The sequence below is a fragment of the Kogia breviceps genome, chromosome 15 (assembly GCF_026419965.1).
Source record: "Kogia breviceps isolate mKogBre1 chromosome 15, mKogBre1 haplotype 1, whole genome shotgun sequence".
Classification (NCBI taxonomy): Eukaryota; Metazoa; Chordata; class Mammalia; order Artiodactyla; family Physeteridae; genus Kogia; species Kogia breviceps.
The window spans coordinates 83677685-83702684 of NC_081324.1; the positions used below are offsets into that span (position 1 = coordinate 83677685).

Here is a 25000-nt window from a genome sequence, read left to right on the forward strand (position 1 = left end):
TTACAGGAATCAGGAGCCCCCGATCTAAGGCGCTGTTAAGATGGCATTCTGGATCAGACACTTGAACGTTGCCGACTTTTCTTGGGAGGCAGAGTGCTTTGGGCCTTGGCACCTGGGTTCAAGTTCCACTTTTATCGCTTTCCAGCTGGGGCCTTCGACAAGCCCCGTAGCCCCACCGTGCTGGCACTTGCTCGGGTGAACCACGGGAATAATAATAACGCCCATCCCATAGGGATAAGGTGAGGCAACATATATAGGTGTGGGGCAAGGCATACAGTAAATTGCACTCAATATTTTCACTTTTTGGAGGATCAGGGTACCTAGAGTGTCACAGATAAGAACCGAGGCCTTAGAATCAGGCCTGTGTTTGCATCCTGGGCAGTAACTTCCCAGCTACATGACCTCGTGTAAAGTACTTTAACCTCTTGGAGTCTTGGTTTCCAAATCTGTAAACTGGATGATTAGCATTAGTCCCCATCTCCTCAGATGTAATAGGAATAAATGCGATAATCCAGGCAGCAGGGAAACACGTTCAGTAAGCCAGTGTTATTCACTAAGAAGACAGGCTCATAGGGTGAGTTCAGCAGGCTCATTAGTTTCTTTGCAAAGTATAGTCTCCTGCTATCTACAGACTGTATTTCATTGATTCCTAAATGTACTTTTTTTTTCTCACATTTTAACATCACTGAAATCAGGATGAGCCTTAAAATCAATAGCATCTTAATGTTATAATTTGTAGCATTTTTCCTGTCATAGCAACACACAAAATAATGGTGCCTCACTTAGATTCAATGAGATGTGTGTGCACCATATATATATACATGTATGTAGGTATACGTACGTTATATACGTATATGTACGTGTGTGTGTGTATTTGGCTCTTGAACAATGCTGGGAGTTACGGACACCCACCCTCTCCGCAGTCAAAAAATCCGCACACAGCTCATAGCCCTCCATATTCGAGTTTCCTCCGTATATATACGCAGATCCAACCAACTGCAGGCCGTGCAGTACTACAGTGTTTACTATTGAACAAAGATCTGTGTGTGAGTGGACCCTCGCAGTTCAAACTGTGTTATTCAAGGGTCAACTGTATACAGTTCAGAGATTTGGAAACCAAGACTCCAAAAAGCTGAAGTAGCTTACACAAGGTCACGTACCTCTAAGAGGCCACTCTAAAACACAGAAAGGGTAAAAGTCATTTTACTTTAATAAAAAAACCATGTAAAGAAAGTCACGTTAGCAAAATCAAATCGTCACTAAATATCAGTGAAGTCATCACTGCAAAATCCATACCAGATTTTCCTGCGTCCTCTTCTCCCCACCCGGATTTGGGCTGGTGTATTTTGCAGCTAGGCAGTAAAGACCTGGGTCGTTTGTGAGCCCTGAGAAGCAGAAAGCACATCCGCATGCTGGGGGCCTCTTGGGGGGTTGAAGTGGGGCTGCAGGTGGCCCCGTTTCGCTTTCCTTCTGCTTTCTCTTCTGCTTTCTCAATTTCTTTGTGCCGCTGGCGGAGAGAAAACCTCACCCGTTCCTCCTCAGACGGCTTTGAGGGGAAACAAAGGAGCAAGTGCAGTGGGTAAGCACTGGCACTGAAAGATGATCTTTGAAGTCGTCTTCTGAGAACTGAGCCATGGTCCCAGATCTATGTCTGCTTCCCTGATCGGAAAGAGAACCTGGGTGGAGACAGAAAGGAGTCAGAGGGAACAGAGCGAGTTCTGAAGCGGGAGGTGCAGAACCTCCTGCAAAATCTGTAAGCAGCTCCTGCAGGCCATTTCCTCGGGGCTCATTATGGGACAGGCACCGTTCCAGGGCTTTCCATCTACTAGCTCATTTCAAACTCATAACAACATGAGGAGGTGAGTACAATCAGTACTCCCATTTTATAGATGAGCAAACTGAGCTTATGGGGGGTTAAGTAACAGGCCCGAGGTCACAGAGCATATCTTGGAACCACTGGGACTTGGGCCCAGAGCCCACATAACCACTGTGTTAGACTGACAGATGGAGTCTGGAATCTTTTTTTTTTTTTTTAAATTTCTGATTTTAAGTGGTTTTTATTGTAGAGGAAGTGATAACTTCTCAATGGTACCTACAATTATAAAATAGATATTTGTAATGAATAAAGAGTAACATGTAAGTTCTTGGATATAACAGATAAAACATATAAAGATACCCCCTGAGGCATGAGTAACAAACGTTCAGTCCCCCTCATGCAAAGTTTTGAAAAGGAAGAATGACATCTGGGGGCTTCCCTGGTGGCGCAGTGGATAAGAATCTGCCCGCCAACGCAGGGGACACAGGCTCTATCCCTGGTCCGGGAAGATCCCACATGCCGCGGAGCAACGAAGCCCGTGCTCCACAACTACTGAGCCCGCGAGCCACAACTACTGAAGCCCGTGCGCCCAGAGGCCGTGCTCCGCAACAAGAGAAGCCACCGCAATGAGAAGCCCACACACCTCAACAAAGAGTAGCCCCCGCTCACCGCAACTAGAGAAAAGCCCGCACAGCAACGAAGACCCAACGCAGCCAAAAGTAAATAAATAAATAATGTTTTAGAAAATGAATGACATCTGGGGTTGATCAAAGTACAGTGACACAAAGTACAGGTGTCAATGCTATTTCCAGTTGTAGGAAAGATGCAAAGATGGCTGGCGGGCTGAAATGTCAGTGATGGGGATACGGGCTCTTGCTTCCAGTCAAAGACAAACCTCTTGAGCACCGCCAGCAGCTCTGCCAGCAACTGGCAGGGCCGAGCCCTTGACTCACGTGCGGATACAGGCGTTAGGGCTCAGCCGCCCTCCCCCTGAGCCTGCGCATACCCCCCGGCCAACCCCGCTTCCCTATCTCGGGAAACGCCATCTCCCCCCACCCAGTCATTCAAGCCAGCAACCTCGAGCTGGTCTCAAGTCCTCTGCCCTCAGCGCACCTGCTGTATTTTAGTCACCACGCCGCAGCTATGTTCTAAGCCCACCACTTCTCGTCTCCTCCACTGCCACCCGCAGGCCAAGCCACCACGAGGAGCATAACAGCCTCCCCTCCCCCCACAGTCCCCTCGCCCGGCAGCCAGAATGACCGCGTCACTGTGCAGAGCTCAGTCACTCCTCAGCTTCAGCCCTTGCGTGTCTCCCCACTGTCCGCAGGGCAAAGACAAAAATCCTTCTCAGCACGACCTACTTCTTCGGAGAGTCGTTCATGCGTTCATTCACTCATTCATTCCATTAGCTCAATAATCTTGTCTGGTCGTGAAATTGTGGCCTCACGCTCTTTAAACCTGTGTCCTCAGGCTGGCTTACAAACGTTGTATTTTTGCCGTATCAGGCTCAAACTCCAATTAAGTAACCCCAACATCTCCCCTAGAAGAGGCAGAAAGAAACCAATAGCGTATGGGGACTTCCCTGGCGGTCCAGTGGCTAAGAATCCACCTTCTGATGCAGGGCACACGGGTTCGATCCCTGGTCAGGGAACTAAGATCCCACATGTCGCGGGGCAACTAAGCCCGCGTGTGTCGCAACTACTGAGCACGCGGGCCACAGCCAGAGAGAAGCCCGTGCGCCTCAGCAGAGGATCTCGCGTGCCGCAAAAGGATCCTGAATACCGCAACTAAGACCGACACAGGCGAACATTAAATAAATATTTTTTAAAAAAGAAAGAAAGAAACCAGTAGCTTATGGGTCTGGAAGCCTTGTTTACAGTGAGATCCTCAGCCAATGAGTGTCCCAAATAAACACCTTCAGATCTGACACCTGCTGCGGGGTGGAGGTGCTCTTTCATTCATTATCTTACCTCAGGAGACCCTTTCTTGGGGAAGAAACACTCCCACTGGCCCTACTTTGTCCCCTCAACCCTTCTTCACAAAGCAGCTAGAGTGAGCTTTTTATAGGTGAATATGGACATGTCACTCCCCAGCTTAAAACCTTCCAAGGTCTTTCCAAAGCACTTAGAATGAAACCCAAAGTCGTCACCAGGATCCACTCGGCCCCAAATGACCCGCTCCCTCCCCTTCTCCAACCTCGCCTCCCTTCTCTTTGCTGCTCCAGCCACCATGATCTCTGTTGCAAAAGCTCTCTCCAGCCTCTGGCCTTTACACCTGCTGTTCCCTCTGCCAGGAAGGCAGGGAAAACAGGTCATTATGGCCTTCCAGGACTCAGCTTGAGTGTTGCCTTTTCATAGAAGTCTTCCAGGACTCCCCAAATCTAAAGTACCTCCCTATCGGGAACTTCCTGGTGGTCCAGTGGTTAGGACTCTGCGCTTTCACTGCCCAGGGCCCAGATTCGATCCCTGTTTGGGGAACTAAGATTCCATAAGTCTCATGGCGCAGCCAAAAATAACTTAAAAAAAAAAAGCAGCTCCTGATCAACCTCTCTCTCAGCACCCTATTTAATGGTCTTCAGCACAGGCAGGGCCATCTGAAACTGTCCCGTTTGTACATTTCCTGACCGGTTCACTCTCTGCCTCCCCTACTGGAACGTAAGCCCCATGAGGGCAGGGACTCCGTCTTGCTCACTGTATCCCCAGCACCTAGATCAGTGCCTGGCACATGGTAGGCTCTCAATAAGTATTTGCTGAAAGAGTAAGTAAATGTAGTTTCAGGTGGTCTTGTAGTTTCAGGTGGTCTTGTCTGATAAAGCTGTTTCATGCAGCCATTCAAGAAAGCCTGGTCATACTTAACTGAACTAAGTAGACACGCACTCTATGGGCTGTTTGCCTCTGCAGAAGCATCCCCTCCCTTCTCTAGCGGCTCCAGGAGGCTGAGCTCTGTGGGGGATCTCAACAAGCTCCCTTGTCCTCTGGCTTCCAGCTGGGCTCAGCCAATGGGAAGCACCTGCACTGAGGGGAGGGTGGGAGGAGAGAGAGGTGAGGGCATTCACTCTGGCTCGGTCCCTGCCAGGCCTTGTTTCACTAGTTACTGTGTGCTCCTCTTCTGAAGGCCACGTGCCTGTCTGACGCTCCCCGTTTTTCCCTCACAGCTCCCTCCCCTCGCCCCTCTGTTGCCCGCCCCGGGATGCTTCTCCATCCCCTGTGTCTGTTCCCACATCTGTAAAATGTCCCTTCTTTAAATCTTTTCAGTCACTCCTTTGGCGTGAGCCTTTGTTTCTTGATAAGCAAGAACCCTGGATGATAGGCCCCATGGCCCTGCAATATCACTCCTGGGTATATATCCCTGGGAAATTCACACCCAGGTCCATGAGAGGACATGAATAAGCATGGAGATACTCACTGCAGCACTGTCCACAGTGCGGGAGGCAACCTGCGATCCCATCGCCGGGGGCAGAAAAGAGTTGGATGTCTACACTGCTATATGGATAGCTCTGAAAAACTGCTTAATGTCCACCAGCAGATGAATGGATAAATTGAATGTGGTCTACTCATACCATGGAATATCACTGGGCCTTAAAGATGAAAGAAATTCTGACACATGGTACAACATGGATGAACCTGAAGACATTATGCTAATCACATAAGCCAGTCATGAAAGGACAAATACTGCATGTCTCCACTTATATGAGGTCCCAGGGGTAGTCAGATGCATAGAGACCGAAAGTAGAGTGGTGGGTGCCAGGGGCTGGAGGAGGGGAACAGAAGAGTTAATGGTTAATGGGAACAGAGTTTCGGGACAGGATGACAAAACGGTTCTGGAAATGGATAGTGGTGGTGGACGCACAGGATCTTAATGCATTTAACGTGACTGAATTGTACACTTAAAAGTGATTACAGTGGTCTCACAGAGAGAGAAAACAATCTTATGGTGAGCGAAGGGGAAGTGGCGGGAAGGGATAAATTAGGAGTTTGGGATTAACAGATACAAACTACTGTATGCAAAATAGATAAACAACAAGGACCTACTGTACAGCACAGGGAACTATATTCAATATCTTGTAATAACCTATAATGGAAAAGAATCTGAAAAAGAATATATATATATATGTATAACTGAATTGCTTTGCTGTATACCTGAAACTAATATAACATTATAAACCAACTTTTTAAATTATTATTATTATTATTATTTTTGGCTGTGCCACAGGGCATACAGGATCTTAGTTCCCCGAACAGGGATCAAACCCGCAGCTCCTGCATTGGAAGTGTGGAGTCTTAACCACCGGACCACCAGGGAAGTCCAACTATACTTCAATTTTTAAAAAAATAATTAAAATGGTAAATTTTATGTTAGGTATGATTAAAATAAAAAACACTGAAAAAAAAGATCATTCAAACTCAGTTCTCAAAGCCCAAAGCATCTGACCATATACCGGCTAAAGCTATGCTCTCCAATACAGCGGCCACTAGCTACACATGCCTTTTGAGCCCTTGAAACATAACGAGTCTTTTTTAAAAAAATTAATCAATTATATTTATGTTTGGCTGCGTTGGGTCTTCATTGCCGCGCATGGGCTTTCTCTAGTGGCGCACGGGCTTGGCTGCTCCGCGGCATGTAGGATCTTCCGGGACCAGGGCTCGAACCTGTGTCCCCTGCATTGGCAGGCAGATTCTTAACCACTGCGCCACCAGAGAAGCCCCATAACGAGTTTTAACTGAAATGCGCTGTCAGTGTAAAATACACATCAGATTTTTCAAGGGCTTACTATTTTAAAAAAAAGAATGTAAAATATCTCATTAATAATGTTTTATAGTGACCACGTTGAAATGATAATATTTTGGATGTGTTGGGTTAGTAAAATATATTATTAAAATTTTAAAAAGGAGCTCCTGGGCTTCCCTGGTGGCGCAGTGGTTGAGAATCTTCCTGCCAATGCAGGGCACACGGGTTCGAGCCCTGGTCTGGGAAGATCCCACATGCCGCGGAGCAACTAGGCCCATGAGCCACAACTACTGAGCCTGCGTGTCTGGAGCCTGTGCTCCGCAACAAGAGAGGCCACGATAGTGAGAGACCCACGCACCGTGATGAAGAGTGGCCCCCGCTCGCCACAACTAGAGAAAGCCCTCGCACAGAAACGAAGACCCAACACAGCCAAAAATAAATAAATAAATAATTTTTTTAAAAAAAAGAGTTCCTGAGGGAATTCCCTGGCAGTCCAGTGGTTAGGACTCTGTACTTCCACTGCAGGGGGCACGGGTTCCATCCCTGGTCGGGGAACTAAGAACCCGCATGCCACGGTGCAGTCAAAAAAAATTTTAAATATATATTTCTTTTTCTAAAAAAAAAAAAAAAAAAAAAGAGTGCCTGATAAAAAAGAAAACAACAACAGTTCTTAGTGAAGAAAAAAAAACAATACGAGGAAACAGAATGAAGTGTTAAACAAAATATCAGTTACTATTGAAAATACATCCACAAAAGACAATATACAATTTTTAGAATATGGTAAATAAATATCCATATGAGACTGGCTGAGGGGGAGGGAAGCTGGGAAGCAGAATGGGAATGGGGGATGGGGATAAAGAGGGAACAAATAAAACCAAGAAGAAAGGGGTCTTATGCTCACAATGAGGTGCATTGTGCCATGAGCTGAGACTCACTAACGCAACCCTATGTTCCTGAGATCCAAAAAGAGAAAAAGAAAAAAAAAACTTTCTCCTCTCTCTTGAAACAAAGCCATCTTAATTAAACCTGCCCTGGAAGGTAACTCAGAATCTCTGATCCCTCAAAATTATTTCCCTGTGAAATTGGAGTCTGCAAAGTCCTTGCAAAATAAGTCACTGCAGCACCCCCAGCTTGAGCACCACACCTGGTGCACAACATAGACTCAGTGAGGGTTTGTTGACTGACTAATGACCGAATGAACGGAAGAAAACGAGGTCCCCTCAGCCCTCCCTGAGAGGCAGGAATAATGGAGCAAGAGCCAGATGGCGGCCTGGGACCTGATACAGCCTGCGATGGTGGGTCATCTGGATCGTACAGTCTTTATTTTTAATCTTAAATTATTTGCCGGCATTTGGAAATCAGATTCCATGAACAAATCCGGCTTCTCGGCTTCACTCAAGAAGCGGAAGCTCTGGTAACATGTTATTCCTAGGCCAGACAGAACTGAGGGGCAACTGTCCCCCACCCCACCCCACAGCCCCGCCACTCATCCACATTAACTGCTTGGCCCCCGTAGGCTTTCTAGTTTGAGATCCCTGACCGAGGCTGTTTCTCACTTTCGATCCAAAAGACCGGGAGCTGATAAACTGTCACCAGGCCAGACATTCTCAAAGCAACCAAGGCAAACCAGCTGCTTGCTTCAGCATGGGGTGGAGGAAAGGTGTGCCTAATTGTACTGACATCTGTAGACAGAAAAGGCACATCTCAAGGTGTGGTCCAAGGGCTCCCCACATCAGAACTGTCTGGGAATTTAGTAAAAATCCAGATTTCTGGGCCTCATCCTAGAACCAATGACTTGATATCTGAGAACCTGAATTTTAACTAGTGTCCCACACTCTATGGTTTGAGGCACAGCAACCAAAGAAACAAGGGATTAACAATGGTGCAGGAACACGAGGGGAGTATTCAGAGGACACTGCATTATGGGTCCCAGCATTGGGAGACCCAGGGTCCTCCAAAGTTGGTGATGAACTAGCCCCCTTAAACTCCAATAATTATTGTTACTGTGTTTTTCCTGTGGTTGTAATATTATTATTATTGGGTTATTGTTATTATATCATAGGGAGGCAGTAGAGTGTAGAATCTGGATTTCCTTGGGTTCAAATCTTGATTTCACACACTATCTGTGTGACCCTGGGTACGTGATTTTACTTCTTGGTTTTACTTCCCCATCTGTAAGTTGGGGATTATAATAGTTCCTACCTCATAGGGTCACTGTGAAGAGTCAAAGAATTAATATATGTTGAGTGTTTACACTACTGCCTGGCAGATATAATACACCAGCAATGAGTTTTCATATCAGCTGCAAGACCACCACCAGGAGAGCAGGACCTCCCCCTCTCAGCCCCACTCCTCTCTTTAGTGATTATTTAGTGGCAACAGGAGGCAGCCAGGTGACTTACAGCTTCCTTATGATTGTCTTCTCCTCTTTGTTACTGCTGGCATCGCTGGCCCTGGTAACCAGAGCATCTTTTTTTCTTCTTCCTCCTGGGCCTTCTCTTGCTGGGATCAGGCCACTAGGAAAAAGGAGACAAATAAGTGGGTTGCTTTATTGCAGATCTCTTATCTGGGCAGCTCTGAAAGTGAAGGTTCTTAATAATTATTATCATATTAATAATATTATCATTGAAATGCTACAGTTAGACATTCTGACTCAGATGATTAGAATCTTCCTTCCACCTTTCCACTGCTGACACCTCTTCTTTCTTTCCCTTGGCTAATTCCATTGGCTGGTACTTCAAGCTTCTCCAATTGCTAGAAATATAACCATGTATAAATCCTCTAACTTAACCCTTGATTTCCTAATTAGTAAAATAAGGATAATGAAAGTACCTAATTCCTAGGATTGAGGGATTAAGCGAGATAATAAATGGAATTCATTCATTTGTTCAACAAATATTATTAAGCTACATATTGTACCAATGTATATAGATATAGCAATTAACAAAATAGATAAAATATCTTCTCTCATGCAATATATATCCCATTGGGAAAGAAAACAGTCAAGAAACAAATAAATATGGGGGCTTCCCTGGTGGCGCAGTGGCTGAGCATCCGCCTGCCGATGCAAGGGACACGGGTTTGTGTCCTGGTCTGGGAGGATGCCACATGCCGCGGAGCGGCTAGGCCCGTGGGCCATGGCCACTGAGCCTGCACGTCCAGAGCCTGTGCTCCGCAACGGGAGAGGCCACAGCGGTGAGAGGCCGCATACCGCAAAAAAAAAAAAAAAAAGAAACAAATAAATAAATAAAATTTAAAAATATATAGTAAGTCAGATGGTGATAAGACCTAGATTGATATTGATCAATAAGATATTTAGATCAGGTGACCCAAAGAGGGCCAGAGTATTTCCCTGGATTTCATGTACAGAACTTGGAAGAAGGCTATTCTCTCTCACTTGCTGATTGCCAGCAGCCATGCTTCCTAAGATTCAGAGAAGGACTGTCTCTAGTACAAAATAGTAAGGCCGATAAAGAGAAGCAAAGAGGAAAGAAAGAGGCACACAGTCCCTGATTCCAACGCTGAGGGCTTAGTTGCAGTTTTTTCTTTATTTCTGAGACCAATTCCAGGATCCTTCCCAGCTATGTGAGCCGATAAAACTCCCTTTTGTGCTTAAGCGAGTTTCAATTGGATCTCTGTCACCTGCAACCAAAAGAAGACTGACCACAGTGAAGCATTTCAATGTTTGACCCAGGGACTTCCTTGGTGCTCCAGTGGTTAAGAATCTGCCTTCCATGGGACTTCCCTGGTGGTGGAGTGGTTAAGAATCCCCCTGTCAATGCAGGGGACACGGGTTCGAGCCCTGGTCCGGGAAGATCCCATATGTTGTGGAACAATTAAGCCCGTGCACCACAACTACTGAGCCTGTGCTCTAGAGCCCACGAGCCACAACTACTGAGCCCCTGTGCCACAGTTACTGAAGCTCACGTGCCTGGAGCCCGTGCTCTGCAACAAGAGAAGCCACCGCAATGAAGAGTAGCCCCTGCTCGCCACAACTAGAGAAAGCCCGTGTGCAGCAATGAAGACCCAACGCAGCCATAAATAAATAAATTTTAAAAATATTAAAAAATTTAAAAATAATCTGCCTTCCAACCAGGGAACTAAGATCCCACATGCTGTGGGGCAACTAAGCCAGGGCACCACAACTAGAGAGCCCACGCGCTGCAACTAAGACCTAATGCAGCCAAATAAATAAATAAATAAATATTTTTTTAAAAAAAGTCTGACCCAGTAAGCTCATTAGATCCACTTAGGTATTTTGTTGTGGTACCTAGTGGTAAATTTATGTCCATGCTACAGGCATCAATTTCCCCCTTACTACAGGCTGAATTCATATGTTGGAGCCCTAACCCTTAATGTTATGGTATTTGAAGATGGGACCTTTGGAAGACAATTAGGTTTACATGAGGTCATGAGGGTGGGCCCTCATGATGGGATTAGTGCCCTTGCAAGAAGAGACACCAGACGGCTTGCTCTCTCTCTCTCATTCTCCCCACCATTTGAGGACACAGCAAGAAGGCAGCTGTCTACAAGCCAGGAAGAGCCAGAACCAACCATACTGGCACCTTGATCTTGGACTTCTAGCCTCCAGAACTGTGAGAAAAAAAATTTCTATTATTTAAGCCACCCAGTCTCTGGTGTTTTGTTATGGCAGCTGGAGCTGACTGAGATACCGCTTTAGGTATGAATGTCAGATAGCAGAATTTACCCCTCTCTCTCTTTGCAAAGAGTGGGCTCTTATTACTTAATATTATTTCTATTTTTATTATAATAATATTCATATGAGAATCATATAAAAATTACCTTTTCTCACTATCTACCATTACATAACACCCTAAAACGTAGTGATTTAAAACTATGATGATTTATGACTTCTCATGATGGCTCTGTTTCTTTTTTTTTTTTTGCGGTATGCAGGCCTCTCACTGTTGTGGTCTCTCCTGTTGCAGAGCACAGGATCCGGATGTGCAGGCTCAGCGGCCATGGCTCACGGGCCCAGCCGCTCCGCAGCATGTGGGATTTTCCCGGACTGGGGCACGAACCCATGTCCCCTGCATCGGCAGGTAGACTCTCAACCACTGCGCCACCAGGGAAGCCCAATGGCTCTGTTTCTTATGGTTCATTTGGTGGTTCTCCTGATGGTCTAGTTTGGGGTTCTCAACTGGCTGCATTCAGTTGGTGGATCAGCTGGGGGCTGGATGCAGCTGGGGCTGTCATATGGGACACCTTGGTTCTTCTTCATGTGACCTCCCCATGTGACTGCCTTGAGCTTCCTCATAGCATGGTGGTCTCAAGGCAGCAATCTGAGAGCACAAACATGGAAGCTGCTAGGCCTTTTAGAGCCATAACCTAGGAAGCCAAACAGCATCACTTCCACCACATTCGATTGGTGAGAGCAAGTCAAAGGGCCGTCCAGATTCAAGGGGTCGGAAAATAGACTCTACCTCTACTCCGATGAGAGGAGTGGAAAAGTCTCATTGCAAAAGGAATGCAGGGGGACTTCCCTGGTGGCGCAGTGGTTAAGAATCCACCTGCCAATGTAGGGAACACGGGTTCGAGTCCTGCTCCGGGAAGAGCCCACATGCCGCGGAGCTACTAAGCCTATGCGCCACAACTACTGAGTCAGAGCTCTAGAGTCCGTGCGCCACAGCTGCTGAGCCCGTGTGCCGCAACTACTGAAGCCCACGCGCCTAGAGCCCGTGCTCTGCAACAAGAGAAGCCACTGCAATGAGAAGCCCGCACACCGCAATGAAGAGTAGCCCCAGCTTGCTGCAACTAGAGAAAGCCCGCCTGCAGCAACGAAGACCCAATGCAGCCAAAAATAAAACAATTAATTAATTAATTAATTTTAAAAAAAGGAATGCATGATGGGAAAAACTGTTGTGACCATCTTTGGAAACAGCCGACCATATCTGCTTTCAGTTAAAACTATCATTAATATGAGCTTGGGCCTCCAAACTGATGCAGTTGCTAAGAGAACACCTCAGTTGACATGCTGGTTTCTCCAGAATATATAACACAGGAGACTAAGCAGAATCCTGCTGTCTGTCTATTGGCCTGTACCAGATGGGAAGTGCACATCTGTTGTTCTCTGGGAATTCAAAACTGGAACTAACGTGTGTTGCTTTATTCACTAGCAAGCTGCTCATGGCATCGGCAGTCTAGCAGTTCCTCTTTTTAACTAACCGTGTCTGGAGTACTTATTAAGTGAGATGAAGACAGGTCTTTCCATTAACAGCGTTCCAACCTCAGCAGAAGGAAGACAATTAAATTCCTGTTGGCAGAACTCAGCTCTTTTGGATTTAGCTTCCTAGGACATTTTTACTTTGATGCTCTCTTAATGATGCCACACTGAATGAATTTAAAGAATAATATATTGTGGCTTTGTTTTGTTTTGAATTAGCGTATTTCCTTACTTCCAAACTTTCCAAGTCCAAATGTGGCATGATAATTAAAAGCTCAGGCTCTAATGTTAGTCTGTCTGACGTCACGTCTCAAGGTTGCCACCAGCCCTGGGACTTCAAGCAGGTACTTGACCTCTCTGACCCTTAGATCATCTTGGGGATAACATTACCCTAACTCATAGCCTTGATGTGAACACTAATTGAAATGATGCTCGGGATACACTTAGCACATGGTAAGCATTGATAAATATTAGTTGCCACTACGTTTTGCTTGTTTTGTTTTTTACTATTTGGCGGCACCCTGAGGTATGTGGGATCTTAATTCTCCCACCAGGGATCGAACCTGCGCCCCCTGCATTGGGAGCTCGAAGTCTTAACCACTGGACAACCAGGGAAGTCCTGGCACCATGTTTTTGTTCTCTTGATCTTCCCTTCTCCTGCCTCTAAGGAAACCTGCTTTGTTTAACTCAGTGTTTCCCAGAACTATTCAACCACAGAGCTCCTTTTGGCCGTGCTGTGTGGCTTGTGGGAACTCAGTTCCCCGACCAGGGATTGAACCCGGGCCACAGCAGTGAAAGCGCCAAATCCTAACCACTGGACCACCAGGGAGCTCCCTAGAGCTCCCTTTTCAACAAATACCTACATAAAGTAAAATATTTGGGGAAACATGGTGCAGAAGGATAAAGCAAAGTCCAAACCTCCTATGTCAACAGCTTCCTTATTTCCTCTCTTGCTGGTCCTACACTTCCTCCTCTACCCAGTATTATTGTGGTCTTTCTAACTTTGAATTTTTATACAATTTCAGACTTAGAGAAAAGGTGTAATATTAGTACAAAAACTTCCCATATATCTACCCAGATCCCTCAAATGCTTATCCCTGTATCCATCTACCTACCCATCCATCCATCCATCCACCTATCCACCTACCCATCCACCCGTGCAATCATCTTCTCCCTGAACCACTTGAGAGTAAACTGGAGACATCTTACCCCCTCAATCCTAAATGCTTAAATGTCTTTCCAAAGAACAAGGACATTCTCTCACATAACCAAGTCATTCAGTTATCAAAATCACCACACTGATCTTTTAAAATAGTAAATCAGACTGTGTCATTCCCTTAAGACTTCCCAAAATCTTCTCATTACACTTACAATAAAACTAGAGCTCCTGGGCTTCCCTGGTGGCAAAGTGGTTAAGAATCTGCCTGCCAATACAAGGGACATAGGTTTGAACCCTGGCCCAGGAAGATCCCATATGCTGCGGAGCAACTAAGCCCGTGCGCCACAACTACTGAGCCTGAGCTCTAGAGCCCGCAAGCCACAACTACTGAAGCCTGAGTGCCTAGAGCCCATGCTCCGCAACAAGAGAAGCCACAACAATGAGGAGCCCATGCACTGCAATGAAGGGTAGCTCCCGTTCACCGCAACTAGAGAAAGCCTGTGCACAGCAACGAAGACCCAACACAGCCAAAAATAAATACATAAATAAATTTATTTTTTTTAAAAACCCCAAACTAGAGCTCCTTCCTGTGGCCAAAAAGGTCACCCCTTGGTCTCTTTTGGACCATCCTCTACCTCACATTCCAAGTTCCACCATGGTGGGTCTCTTAAATTGGCCAAATGGGTTCCTACCTCAGGGCCTTTGCACTTCTTGTTCTACTTTTGCACAACCAAATCTTTACATGGTTGGCTGCTTCTTGTCATTCACCTCAGGGGGGTCTTCCCTGACCACCCAGTCTAAAGCAGCCCCCCCCCGCCAGCACTCTGCTCTCTGTCATGTCACCTTGATCTACATTCTCTTCAGCATTCACTACCATTATCCTATGTATTCATTGCAGGCCTCCTGGCTGATTGCCTGTCTTCCCCCTAGACTAGCACAGACTTTCTGTTTTGTTCCTGATCTACCCCCAGTGCCAGGAATAGTGTCTGGCATATAGTGGATCTTTAATAAGTAGATTGGATGAACATAAGAACAGATATGTAATATATCAAGGAATTCTAGGCAGTGTCTCGCTCTGCGGTGTAGGAGCCCCAGGCAGCACAGCCCACCTCTTATAGCACTGCAGCTCTTCCTGCACCACCAGCAGCTGCGACTTGAGTTTGTTGCGTTCCTGCAGCACGTCTCTCAGCTCCTGTAGAGTAAAGCGTGGTCGGTTGGGATCTGTCAGGTCAACCACCATTTTGTCTGGTCCCAGGTTCACCTGTAAGAAAAGACATCACTTATACAGTTTCCCTCATGAGGATGGACTGTCCATCCCAGAAAGGAAAGTTCTCTTGTTCTGTTACTACTCCCAGGGACCCGATGAGATGAGACGTTGCCTGTTGGAAGTGTTTGGTTGATGGTAAAGAGGCAAGAATTCTAAGTACCATTCTCCAAGAAAGGAGCCAGGGCTCCTTGGAGAATAGCTGAGTCCAGGGCTGGAACAGGGAAAGTCCAAGTTGAGTCTGGAACATTCCATTGTGTAAGGGATGGAGACAGATCAAAAGGACACAGTTTGAAGGCACTCCTACTGGCCAAACTGGACGACTTGAGTATCCGCATGCATAGTAACAGGAATGGATAATAACCCATCAAATAAAAACAGGATTCAGGAATCCATACTTAAAATTTTTAATTTAGGAAATTTCCTGGTGGTCCAGTGGTTAGGACTCCAAGCTTCCACTGCAAGGGGCATGGGTTCAATCCCTGGTAGGGGAACTAAGATCCCACATGCTGAGCAGTGTGGCCAAAAAATTAAAAATTTAAAGTTAAATTGATTAACTAATTAATGGGGATGTCATGGCTAATCTTATGTGTCAACTTGACTGGGCTACGGGATGCCCAGATAGCTGGCTAACCCATTATTTCTGGGTGTGTCTGTGAAGGTGTTTCTGGAAGAGATTAGCATTTGACTTGGTGACCTGAGTACAGCAGAGGCTCCTCCGCAGTGTGGGCAGGCATCATCCAATCCACTGAGGGACTGAATAGAACAAAAAGGTGGAGAGAGGGTGAGTGGGACATCCTTCTTCTCCTGCCCTTGGATGGCGCACATCGGCGCTCCTGGTTCTCGGGCTTTTGGACCTAGACCAGGACTTATACCATCAGCCCCCTGACGCAAGCCTTCTGACTCGGACTGAATTACGCCACCGGCTTTCCTTATTCTACAGCTTTCAGGCAGCAGACCGTGGGCCTTCTCGGCCTCCATAACCACGTGAGCCGATTCCTGTAATAAATATTCTCATCTGTGTCTATATCTACATCTATATCTCCTATTGTTCTATTTCTCTGGAGAACTCGGACTAATACCAGAGAGGAGGAGGGGGATCTGTACTTTACAGAAGAATGCCAGTTAATAAGTGTAGCAGATGATAGAGTTTGAAAATTATCCTTTTGCAACCAACGCAGTAATAATTGATTCAGGCAAGACTAATGAAAGGACCTAAAACTTTTGGGTGAAAGTTTGTTGGGGAACAGGATATTTCACAGTTTCAAAGTACTTTCCCATAGGCTACTTATGCATTACAAAGGGACTAAAGACACCCTTACAGTGCAGAAATCTTGCAGACACCACCTTAACCAAGTGATAGAAGTTACCATCACCAATAACGACAAACTGAATCAGGTGCCTCCTGACACGAGGCACCGAGAAGGACACAGCATTGCTTAAGTGGTATCCCTGCTAAACATGTATAACTTGAATCTAACCATGAGGAGACATCAGAACAAGCCCAAGTTGAAGGACATTCTACAGACTAACTGATATACAATCTTCAAAAATGTCAAGTTCATGAAAGACAAGGAAAAGCTGAGGAACTGTTCCAGACTAAAGCTGACTAAAGAGGTATGTCCTAAATGTACCGTATAACCCTGCATTGGATCTTGCATCAGAAAAAAAAATGCGATAAAGGACATTATTATGAATTTTGAATAGGGATGGCATATTAGATCTTAGTATTCTACCAACTTTTCCCCCTGAATTCAATAATTTATTGTGGTTATGTAACAATATGTCTTAGGAGATACACACTGAAGTATTTAGTATTTAGGGTGAAAGATCCTAATCTTTTACTAACTCCGCAGCTAACATAATGTCTGAAGATTTTGAGTGAATAAATAATATATAGACATAAATATTTGTTAAATATGAGCACATATGTGAATATGTACATGTATGTATATGTGTGTATATAATACTTCAGTGTGTATCTCTTAAGACATACTATACACACACACAAACACACATATACATACACCTGAATATAACACCTGAATTGAGGTGAAAGGTATACAGGTGTTCGTTGTACTTATCTTGCAACTCTTCCCTAGGTTTGACATTCTTTCAAACTAAAGTTAAAATAAAGCAAATATTTGAAAACAACCTACATGTCCATTAGCAGAAGTCTAGTAAAACAAACTAAGGCACAACCATACTCTGGAATATTCTACAGGTGATAAAGAGAATAAGCCACACTATAAAGAGAAATGCGATAGTGACCACATTCCTCCTCTCGGATTGATAAACATCCGCGTGTTTGAAAACACACTGTGTCGTAAAAGCTGTGGGGAAACAGGTTCCTTCACTGACTGCAGAGGGAGCCAATCTCTTTAACCCTTTTGGAGTACAACTTGACAATACTTACTAACCCTTCCAATGTGGGAGACTTGCCTGGTGGCGCAGTGGTTGAGAATCTACCTGCCAATGCAGGGGACACGGGTTCGAGCCCTGGTCCGGGAAGATCCCACGTGCCGCAGAGGAACAAAGCCCGCCAGTTGCGAGCTGCAACTGCTGAAGCCCACACACCTAGAGCCCGTGCTCCGCAACAAGAGAAGCCACCACAATAAGAAGCCCGTGCACATCAATGAAGACCCAATGCAGCCATAAATAAATAAATTAATTAAAAAAAAACTTCCAATGTGGCTTTCCTTTGACCCAGTGAATCCGTTTCCCCTAGATACTCAGGGGGCCAACTGCTATAGGTCAGAGTAATTCACTGTTTCATGGGGTCGGAACAAACGATTGGAAGATGAAGGTCTTTTGATAGGTAGGAAACTGGTTAAAGCAGAGATTCTGAACCTTTTTTGTGTGTGTGCTGTGGACCCTTACAGCAGCCCGGTAAAGCCCACATGGATTCCATCTCAAAACACTGATTTTAAATGTATAAAAGGCATAGAATTACAAGAAAACCAACTAAGATAACACACTCATCAAAATCTTCTAAAAATAAATTTGTGATTCCTAGACCTGCTTCTCTATTAAATAACACGATGTAGCCACCAGTCTAATAAGATACGGAAGGAAAACAAAGTTTTGAGATCTGCACTACACTGTAACGGGATATGAAAACATCTGTGATTTCCACTGGTGATTGTCACAGGTAGTGTAATATTACTGTGGTTTGTTGTCTATAGTCATAATTGAAGGAAGTGTTATATTTCAGATGGAGGTTGGTGAAAATAAAAATACAATTTCTTCTCATGCAAGTTCATAGACTTTGCGGATTAGAATCATGATCCTCTTGGGGGGTTCCAAAACTCCAAGTTAATAACCCTCACGTTGGGGCTTCCCCGGTGGCGCAGCGGTTGAGAGTCCGCCTGCCGATGCGGGGGATGTGGGTTCGTGTCCCGGTCCGGGAGGATCCCACGTGCCGCGGAGCGGCTGGGCCCGTGAGCCGTGGCCACTGGGCCTGCGCGTCCGGAGCCTGTGCTCCGCAACGGGGAGAGGCCACAACGGTGAGAGGCCCGCATACCGCAAAAAAAAAAAAAAAAAAAAAAAAAAAAGAACCTTCACGTTGAGCAATTGATAATACTGTATAATGGAAGTTTTCAAAAGCCATTAAAAGACGAGGAAGTTCTTTATATTCTGATTTAGTACAACTTTCACGCCATGTTAAGTGAAAATAAGCAAGAGGCAGGACGGGGTATATATTATAATACCATTTGTGTGACTAATGCAAAAATATATTCATATCTGCTTGTGTTTGCACAAAGTATCTCTGGATACTTTAAGAAACTGATCATTTTAATGTTTTCTAGGGAGGGGAAGTGGTGGCTAGGGGTGGAGAGAGATGGGGAGGGAGCTTTTCCAAGGCAAACACTTTTGTAACACTTGAAGTTTGAACTTAAATTTTTTAAAAAGAAAGGAAACAAACTATTCTAATACCCATTGTGATGGCTACTGTAATCAAACAAACAAAACAGAAAGTAAGTGTTGGCAAGGATGTGGAAAAATTTGAACTCTCGTGCATTGCTGGTAGGAATGTAAAATGGTGCGGTCACTATGAAAAACTGAATGGCAGATCCTTTAAAAATTAAAAATAGAATTCTCATGTGATGCAGCAATTCCACTTTTGGGTATATACCCCAAAGTCTTGAAAGCAGGGACTTAAAGAGAGATTTATAGATCCACGTTCATAGCAACATTATTCACACAAGTCAAGAGGTGGAAGCAACCCAAGTGTCCATCAACAGGTGGATAAACAAACTGGTGGATCCATACAATGGAATATTATTCAGCCTTAGAAAGGAAGGAAATTCTGACGCATGCCACAGCATGGGAGAACCTTGAGGACATTAAGTGAAATAAGCCAGTGGCAAAAGGACAAAGATTATCCGACTCTACTTATATGAAGTACCTAGAATAGGTAAATCCATAGAGACAGAAAGTAGAACAGTAGTTACCAGAGGCTTGAGGGAGAGGGGGCATTTGGAGTTAGTGTTTAGTGGGTACAGAGTTTCAGTTTGGCAAGACAGGAGTTCTGGAGAGGATGGTGGTGATGATTGCATAATAATGGCTGTGAATGTACTTAAGGCCACTGAACTCTGCACTTAAAAAGATGGGAAATTTTATGTCTACCACAACTAAAAATGGTAACTAAAAAAACAAGAAAGAAAGAAAGAGAAAAACAACACTAGGCCATATTTTTATAAACTGTCTAGTGACACTAAATATTCATTTTCCCTGCCTTTTGCCCCACCCCTGTTCTTAAGACTACAGTTTGCGAGGATAACGTGCCAGCTCATCTGCTGGCTGACGAAGCTTGTCTGCTATGCCCCAGACAGGAAATGACCCGGCCCCCGTGCAGACCACACTGTTCAGGGTCCGTGATGGGGCTTTTTCTCCATATCCGTGTGCCTGGAGTTGGAGGTGACAGGAAAAGAGCACAGAATGTGAGCTGAGGGATCTTAGGCAAGTCATTTAGCTGCTCTTGAATCTCAAAAGTCAGGCTGCTAATCATGACACTCAGCCATCTCATATGACGGATACTGAAGAAGAACCTTATCTACAAATATAATTGTCACCGTGAGCAATGAGTAGGTGAAATAAAAGAGTACCGGGACTTCCCTGGTGGTGCAGTGGCTAAGACAACAAGCTCCCAATTCAGGGAGCCTGGGTTCGGTCCCTGGTCAGGAAACTAGGTCCCACATGCATGCCGCAACTAAGGAGCCCGCCTGCCGCAACTAAGACCCGGTGCAACCAAATAAATAATAAATAAATAAATATTTAAAAAATAAAAATAGGGCTTCCCTGGTGGCCCAGTGGTTGAGAATCCTCCTGCCGATGCAGGAGACGCGGGTTCGTGCCCTGGTCCGGGAGGATCCCACATGCCGCGGAGCGGCTGGGTCCGTGAGCCATGGCCGCTGAGCCTGCGCGTCCGCAGCCTGTGCTCCGCAATGGGAGAGGCCGCAGCAGTGAGAGGCCCGCATACCGCAAAAAAAAAAAAATAAAATAAAATAAAAATAAAAATAAAAGAGTACCAAGGAAGCTACCAGAAACCTCCACTCTTCCCTATGAGTTTCAGCCACCCAGTTCCTGCTGTCCTTTCATGGCATGCTTCTCAGTGTGTAATCCTGTGGTCTAGTTTTGGAGGTCGGTGTGTCTTGCCTCTCCCACTAGATGTGAAGCTCCGTGAAGGCAGGGACCTTGTCTAATTTAGCGCCATAGCTCCAGAGCACGCACAGTGCAGTCACTCATCAAATGTTACTACAGGAAAGGTCATAGGTCTGTATTTTAGTACAGTGTGGTTAAGACTAGCATCTCTGAGCTCAAATCCTGCCTCCACCTCTTACTTGTTGTTAAGTCCTCAGGCAAATTACTTAACTCTTCTATGACTCCATTTCTGTAAAATGGGAATAATAATAGTATGAGGATTAAATGAGATAATCCCCTTGGGACACTTGTTTTTTTTTTTAAACTGTAGCTGGAGATTCACTAGTGAGTCATGATATTAATTCAGTGAGTTGCAAAATAATTTTAAAATTCATAAAAATAGAATAGGAAAGTATGACTGTACATCATGTTTAGTGAGGGAGAGTTAGGGTAAATTGTTGAAACTTTTGTTTCATCAATACTGCATATCAACGTAAAATGTAATTTTGTAAAATGGGGGTATAACATATATACAGAAAAATGTATTAATCTTGAGTTTATAGCTTGACAATTTTTACCATATGTGTACACCCATGTAACCACACCTGGCTTAATTCTCTATACATTTCCCTCCTGCTCCCCCCACTCTCCTATCCCAGGGCTACCATCAACCTGTCTTCTGTAAGTAAAGATTATTTTGCCTGTTCTTGAATTCCACATGCAGGACGCTCTCCTCTGTACCTGGCTTCTGTCTCTCAGTGTAGTATCTGTAGGATACAGTTGTGTGTATCACTACTCTGCTCTTTTTCATTGTTGTGTAGTATTCCATCACATGAATGTACCACAATTTAAAAAATTGATTCCTCTTTTCCATTTGGATTGTTTCCAGTTTGGCACAATTATGAATAAAGCTGCTCTGAATTTTCTTTTAAAAAATTAATTAATTAATTAATTAAATTTTGGCTGAGTTGGGTCTTTGTTGCTGCATGCGGGCTTTCTCTAGTTGCGGTGAGTGGGGGCTACTCTTCGTTGCGGTACGTGGGCTTCTCATTGCGGTGTCTTCTCTTGTTGCGGAGCACGGGCTCTAGGCGTGCGGGATTCAGTAGTTGTGGCTCGCGGGCTCAGTAGTTGTGGCTCGCGGGCTCTAGAGCGCAGGCTCAGTAGTTGTGGCGCACAGAATTAGTTGCTCTGCGGCATGTGGGATCTTCCCGGACCAGGGCTTGAACCCGTGTCCCCCGCATTGGCAGGCGGATTCTGAACCACTGCGCCACCAGGGAAGCACTGAATAGTCTTACATGTATCTCTTTCTGTGGTCATAAGTACTAATTTCTCTTTAGTTAAAAAGTATTTCTTACTCTAGGTCAAAGTTCCTCAAAGTGTGAAACCGGGACCAAGAGAATCGGCATCATCTTGGAACTTGCGAGAAATGCAGATTCTCAGGTCCCACTGCAGACCTACTGAGTCAGAAACTCTGCAGCCGGGGGGGGCCGGGCAATCTGCGTTTCAACAAACACTCAAGGTGATTTTGACGGCTGCTAAAGCTTGAGAACCACTGCTCGAGGTCCTGGTCAAAAAGGCTGGAAGCCGCTGCTTTGGAACACACTCGGCACAGGGTCCAGCACCAAGCAAGTGCTCGGTTAATGTTATCCAGCTTAGCGCTTCTAATCTGACGACGGCGAACTCGTAGTGATTTGCTTTGAGGGGCCTGGATGTTCAAGAGAAGAAAGCGTCCCCCCTGCCAGTGGCCGCTCCCCGCACTCACCTCCCTGGCGGCCGCCGAGCCCTCTCTCCGCAGCCCCTCCACCTCCTTCCGGAGGTTGTCCCGCTCCATTCTTAGCTCCTCCACCGTCAGGCTGCCCTCATTCACCAGCGTCTCCAGCATCTCCAGGACGCGGACGATCTTGAACTGCAGCTGTGTCACCCGGGGGTCGCTGCCCAGGGCCATCAGCTCGCGGCCCATCACGTAGGAGATGTCATACACGTCCTCGGCGGTCAGCTGGAACGGGCTCTTGCCCAGGGCCCCCTCGGGCCCAGCCTCGTCCCCCTCCTCCTCTTCCTCCTCTCGCAAAGGGGGCTCCTCCATGGCCGCCCAGACCCCTGCAGCCTCCGGAGCTGCTTTCTGGGAGTCTCCGAATGTCCAGCTTCCTCCCGGCACAGAAAAGTTTCCGCGGGACAGTGGACCCTGCCTGCTCAGGGCGGGGCAGGAGCAGCCAATCAGTGCAGCCGAGGGGGTGGGCCCGGAGAGGGGCTGTAGGAGGAGGCCACGCAGGGCAGCTCGCAGGCCAGGACTCCCCGTGCACCTTCCCGGCGGAGGCCCGTGCGGGAGTGCGGGCTCCAGGATGTGGTTTGGGGCACGAAAGGATAAGGGAAAGGGAGGGCCGCCGAGAAGAGGAACAGAGAGGTTAAGGGGTGACAGTGATCGCTCCCAGCCCGAGAACTGTTGCAGACAGGGGGAGGGGCAGCGACCCCAGCTCCGCCCTTGGTGACAGCCACCGCAGAAGCTGGGTTTCCACGGAGACAGGGGCGGAGTTTCCACCGCATTCTGGGAAGGAGGCTAAAAAGCACACAACTCTTCCCTTTCTGCACTCAGGTCTTCCAGCCATAGAATTTGCGTGGTACGGGGAGGCAGATCCGGTCTCTGAGAATATTTTCTGAAGCGTGCGGCAAAGCAGAAAACAGCAGTTGGTGGCAGCGCGCGGGAGTCTAGCGGTCTGTGTTGCGCAGAGCTTCCAGGCCTACTGTCACCGGGACCAGCGGCATCTGACCCTCAGTTAGATGGAGATTCCCTGCGCTATGCACCTGGCTCTCTCCTGCGTTCCTCCACTTGACCAGCGTGTGGCCTTTGCAAGTTACTTAACTTCTCCGAGCCTCAGTTTATTCCTGTGTAAATAACTGTACCTACGGGGTAGAATTGTTGTGAGGAATATATCAGATCATGAGACAATGACTGTGACAAAAAGCACTTAGGAAAGGCTCAGAAGATGTTAGCAGGTATTCTGCATTCTTCCCTCCAACAAACACTAAGCTTGTGTGCCAGGCGCTTGGCACTTGGGTTGGGGAGGGAAGAGTTAATAGGTAAGACAAAAATCACCGCTTTGAAATTAGAAAACATTCTGCAGCTACACAGGGTATTACTGAGAATATTGGCAGTGTGGATTACAAAACCGGTTATTTTAGATTTAATTCAGGGTTTGTCATAGTCATAGGCAGACAATCCAGAAATGGAGCTTGTCTTTCCCAGGAATGTATTGGCAGTTTTCTTCGTGGTAGGTGTACCAGATCTTTTCCACAGTGAAGTTGTGGAGTCAAAATGGAGAGTGGACAAGGATGAAACAAACAAACAAAAAGCAAACAAACAGAACAGACACTATTTTCAGACGGTACAATGGTACAGCGTTTTAATGATCAAACAAGGCCCCGGGCAAGGGCTCAGTAATCCATTAATCACAGACCTGATGACACCCTGTGATTAAATACGGAGAAATATTAGGCTTACCATTAAGTATAATATGGTGTACCCATACGATGGACTATTATTCACTCATAAAAAGGAATGAAGGAATAGAGGGTCCAGAAAGAAACCCTCACAAACACGGTCAAATTATTTTCAACAAGGGTGCCAAGACTGTTCACTGGGGGAAAGGATAGTTTTTTCAACAAATGGTGCTGGGAAAATTGGATACCCACATGCAAAAGCCTTACGTACCTTACCTTACACCATATACAAAAATCAACTCAGAATGGATCAAAGGCCTAAAGCTATAAAACTCTAAGAAGAAAACATAGTGGAAAAGCTTTATGTCAATGGATGTGGCAATGAGTTTTTTAAAAACACAGAAAAAGAAACAAAAGAAAAAATAGATAAACTAGACTACATTGATGAAATAAAATTTATATTTTAAGGCAGGACAAGAAAATGTAAACATAAAATTCTCTCTCCATTGGGACCTCCTCCCTCCCTCTCTCATGTGCAAGGTATTTTGCATTATACATTATCCAGACCTCCTCAAAGGTGGCAATGCCTGCTTGACCACAAAGGTCAACTTGTTTTTCCCTTTCTTCTGATGCTAGCAATGTATCCGCTTAAAAGATTAGCACCCTTTCCAAACTCTGCAGGGAGTCATGGTGACTTAATTGCTTGCTTACCTAGACTATGCATCTTTGGTGAAGTTTATGTAAAATGTCCGTATGTTATTTTGATGTATG

General features: G+C 45.7%; 1 protein-coding gene across 4 annotated transcripts; it reads right to left on the minus strand.

Annotated features, from left to right (window-relative positions):
• Positions 1-1192: 1192 nt before the first annotated feature.
• Positions 1193-23335, minus strand: RILPL2 (Rab interacting lysosomal protein like 2). 4 transcript variants are annotated; one of them, XM_059040725.2, is made up of 4 exons: positions 22557-23290; positions 14997-15148; positions 8947-9060; positions 1193-1676 (listed from the first exon to the last, which is right to left on the minus strand). In XM_059040725.2, exons 1-4 carry the CDS (start codon positions 22875-22877, stop codon positions 1646-1648), a joined length of 618 nt encoding a protein of 205 aa, XP_058896708.1. In that variant the 5' UTR covers positions 22878-23290; the 3' UTR covers positions 1193-1645. The 4 variants fall into 4 exon arrangements, with proteins under 4 accessions (XP_058896708.1, XP_066871783.1, XP_066871782.1 ...); XM_067015682.1 differs by having other exon boundaries at positions 14997-15079; positions 22557-23248; XM_067015681.1 differs by lacking the exon at positions 1193-1676 and adding an exon at positions 4325-4830 and having other exon boundaries at positions 14997-15079; positions 22557-23335.
• Positions 23336-25000: the final 1665 nt, after the last annotated feature.